The sequence below is a fragment of the Herpailurus yagouaroundi genome, unplaced genomic scaffold (genome assembly GCF_014898765.1).
Source record: "Herpailurus yagouaroundi ecotype Mexico unplaced genomic scaffold, PumYag 188, whole genome shotgun sequence".
NCBI lineage: Eukaryota > Metazoa > Chordata > Mammalia > Carnivora > Felidae > Herpailurus > Herpailurus yagouaroundi.
The window spans coordinates 12,284,239-12,287,255 of NW_024412419.1; the positions used below are offsets into that span (position 1 = coordinate 12,284,239).

A 3,017-nucleotide genomic window follows, 5' to 3' on the forward strand; every position below is an offset into this window, starting at 1 on the left:
AGGAGCCAAGTAGCGACAGCAGCCTTTCTTTTTGTCTCCAACAATTTGCAGTCAAGGGTTTTGAGCCAGGAGGTTTGGTCTCCAGGAGGTGGGGACCCGTACTTCTATGTGAACCTCATCAACCTCCCCATAATTCGGGAAAATACTAGCTTTGCAAAAGCTCATTTGGGAGCCCGTGGGGGCAGGTCTTAACGCTCTTTTCCCTCGGAAGCCGCCCCGGGCCGCCACCCCCTGCGCAGTGGGGAGGGCTGGTGACAGTGCCGCGGGCGGGGGGGGGGGGGAAGGGGGCGGCGGGGTGGCCCTACTCCAGCCCCGAAGACCAGATCCAGCAACTCCGCTTTCTTCTCGGCCTCCGCGAGGTGTCGCCTTCGGCCGAAGAAACCACGGCGGCGCCACCCTCGTAGCCTGAAGTTATTTATTTATTTTCAAACAAGGGGGGCGCCCCTCTCCTTTCAATTCAAAACTAGAAACATTCTGCGGTCTCGTTCCTAAATGGGCGCGTCCTCCTCCTCCCATTTTGCACCCTCGGTCTAGCCTCCCTTCGAGATTACACGAGCAACCCCACCGCCAGGCCTTGCTCGACGTTGGCGTCGCGCTCAGCCGAACACAAACGCAGTCAGGGCGGGGGCTGGGATCGGGGAGCCTCGGCTCCCCCACCCCCGCCCCCCCATCCCCCAGTACACACCCCCGGAGCCCTCCGGAAAGAAATATTTTAATGCCAAGCAACTGCCAGGCCCGCAGGGTGGGTGCTGCATTGCACCGCTCGGCGCGCAGCTGGTTCGCAGAGTGCACCGGGTGCAAGCCCGGGGGTCTAAAAGCGAGGGAGGAGCACACCCCGGGCTTTCCCAGCTTTGCAGCCTCCTCTCTGCAAAGAAGAAAAGCGAGTGGCTTTTGGCGCGAAAGCCTTGGCGCCTCCCCTGATTTTTATGGAAATCAAGAGGGCGGGGTAAAGCCGCTTTCCTCTGCCTTTCTCCCTCCCCCTTGTCTGTGCCGCAGCCCCCTTCTCTCCCCGCCCCCCGGGTGTGTCAGATTTTTCAGTTAATAATATCCCCCGAGCTTCAAAGCGCAGCCAGTGACAGTCATCTGTCTGGACGCGCTGGGTGGATGCGGGGGGCTCCTGGGAACTGGGTTGGAACCGAGCTAGCGCTAGCCAGGCGCAAGCGCGCACAGACTGCAACCACCCGAGGACCACCACCCCCAGGCCACCCGGAGACCCCCGCGCAGAATCGCCTCTGGATCCCCGGCAGCCGGCGGGAGGTAAGGAGCTGGGGTTGCAAACTGCCCGGCGGCCCCCGGGTGGCGAGCGCGGCGGGAAGGCAAGCCCCGGACGGGATCGCGGCTCGCACACAGGGCGCTCGAGTATCCTCGGGGGACTGTTGCTGCTTCCGAAACAAAACCATCTAGGGGTTTTCCCTGAAAAGCCAGTTCCAGCCCCGAAGGCACCCCGGGTGGAAGAGACCCGCCCTAATCCTTTTTACAGCCTTTGCCAGGAGGGGTGTAATGGCTTCATCGAAAAGAATTTCGCCCTTCTCTAGAACATTTATCCGTGTTTGAGCTGACGGAGAGCGGGTGCGTCTCGACCCCGAAGCTGGGGTTCTCCAAAGGGTGCCCCTGGAGGAAGAAGAGAGGGGGGTTAGGGCGAGGCCGCCGCGGTGGTAATCTGGGTCACGACTGCTCCAGCCCCGAGGAGACGCGGCTCTCCCGGGGACCCTGCACCATTCCCGGGAACTGGGGTTCAGGCTCTCCCCTCTCCCAGGAAGAGGACGTTGTGGGGGGTTTGTAAGAGTGGGGGTGGGGTTAGAGAGGTTCAAAATAAGCTATTGGCAGGACTCTGCTTGCAGCGGATGGATTGCTGAGGGGCGTCTGTTCTAATGGGGAGGGGAGGGGGTTTGGGTGCCCGTCGTTGGGTCTCAGTCGAGAGAAAGGCGTTTTCCCTTTGCAAAGTTTCCTAAATCCCCCGCTACCTTTTGCACTCCCGAGGTTACAATTTTACAAAGGAGGGACTGAGGGTTCTCCAGATCATCTGGCCGGTAGCTGGGTTGGAGCCTCCGGCTTCCTTTGAGCAGCTGGACCTACATGGTGCAACTGGGTTGTCGGGGAGCTGGAGAGAGCTAGGATTTTGCAGCCTTGAGCGGCCCCCTCCCCCAGGCACTGCCGAGTGTGAATGAAATGGCAGTTTCCAAAGTTGCAGAGCCACACCACCACCCCCCGCATCTGCATGCCCCCTCCCACCCCCTGTCGTAGACAGCTTGTACACAAAAGGAGGGAGGGAGAGAGCGAGAGCCAGAACTTCCTCCACCTTCGGGAGCACCAGGCGGAGTGGGGGGCTTGCAGGGGAGACTGACGAGCCGGGTGAGAGGGGGCGCCCACTGCCTCCCCCCCCCCACATTAGGCTTCGCTTGCCAACTCTCTCCTGGTGTGTCTGTCGGTTGCAGTGTCGGAGATTGGCGCGGGCCCCCGCCCTCCGCGCCCCCCACGGGAAGGAAGCACCCCCCTAACTAAAAGGAGCGGAGCGGAAAGAAGCCCTCATTCGCCGGCCAGGAGGCGAGCCGATGCCGAGCTGCACCGCGTCCACCATGCCGGGGATGATCTGCAAGAACCCAGACCTTGAGTTTGACTCGCTGCAGCCCTGCTTCTACCCGGACGAAGACGACTTCTACTTCGGCGGCCCCGACTCGACGCCCCCGGGGGAGGACATCTGGAAGAAGTTCGAGCTGCTGCCCACGCCCCCGCTGTCGCCCAGCCGTGCCTTCCCGGAGCACAGCCCCGAGCCCCCGAACTGGGCCACCGAGATGCTGCTGCCCGAGGCCGACCTGTGGGGTAATCCGGCCGAAGAGGACGCGTTCGGCCTGGGGGGCCTGAGCGGCCTCACCCCCAACCCGGTCATCCTCCAGGACTGCATGTGGAGCGGCTTCTCGGCCCGCGAAAAGCTGGAGCGCGCCGTGAGCGAGAAGCTGCAGCACGGCCGCGGGCCGCCCGCCGCCGGGCCCGCAGCCCCGGCCCCGGGAGCGGGCGCC

General features: G+C 63.1%; 1 protein-coding gene across 1 annotated transcript in view; it reads left to right on the forward strand.

Moving 5' to 3' along the window:
- The first annotated feature begins 755 nt into the window (after positions 1-755).
- MYCN (MYCN proto-oncogene, bHLH transcription factor) overlaps positions 756-3,017 on the forward strand; it is a 6,359-nt gene continuing 4,097 nt past the window's right edge. Inside the window, 2 exon segments of the mRNA XM_040496117.1 lie at positions 756-1,192; positions 1,195-1,257. Of these exon segments, the coding sequence (XP_040352051.1) occupies positions 1,105-1,192; positions 1,195-1,257 (151 nt within the window). The 5' untranslated portion in view covers positions 756-1,104.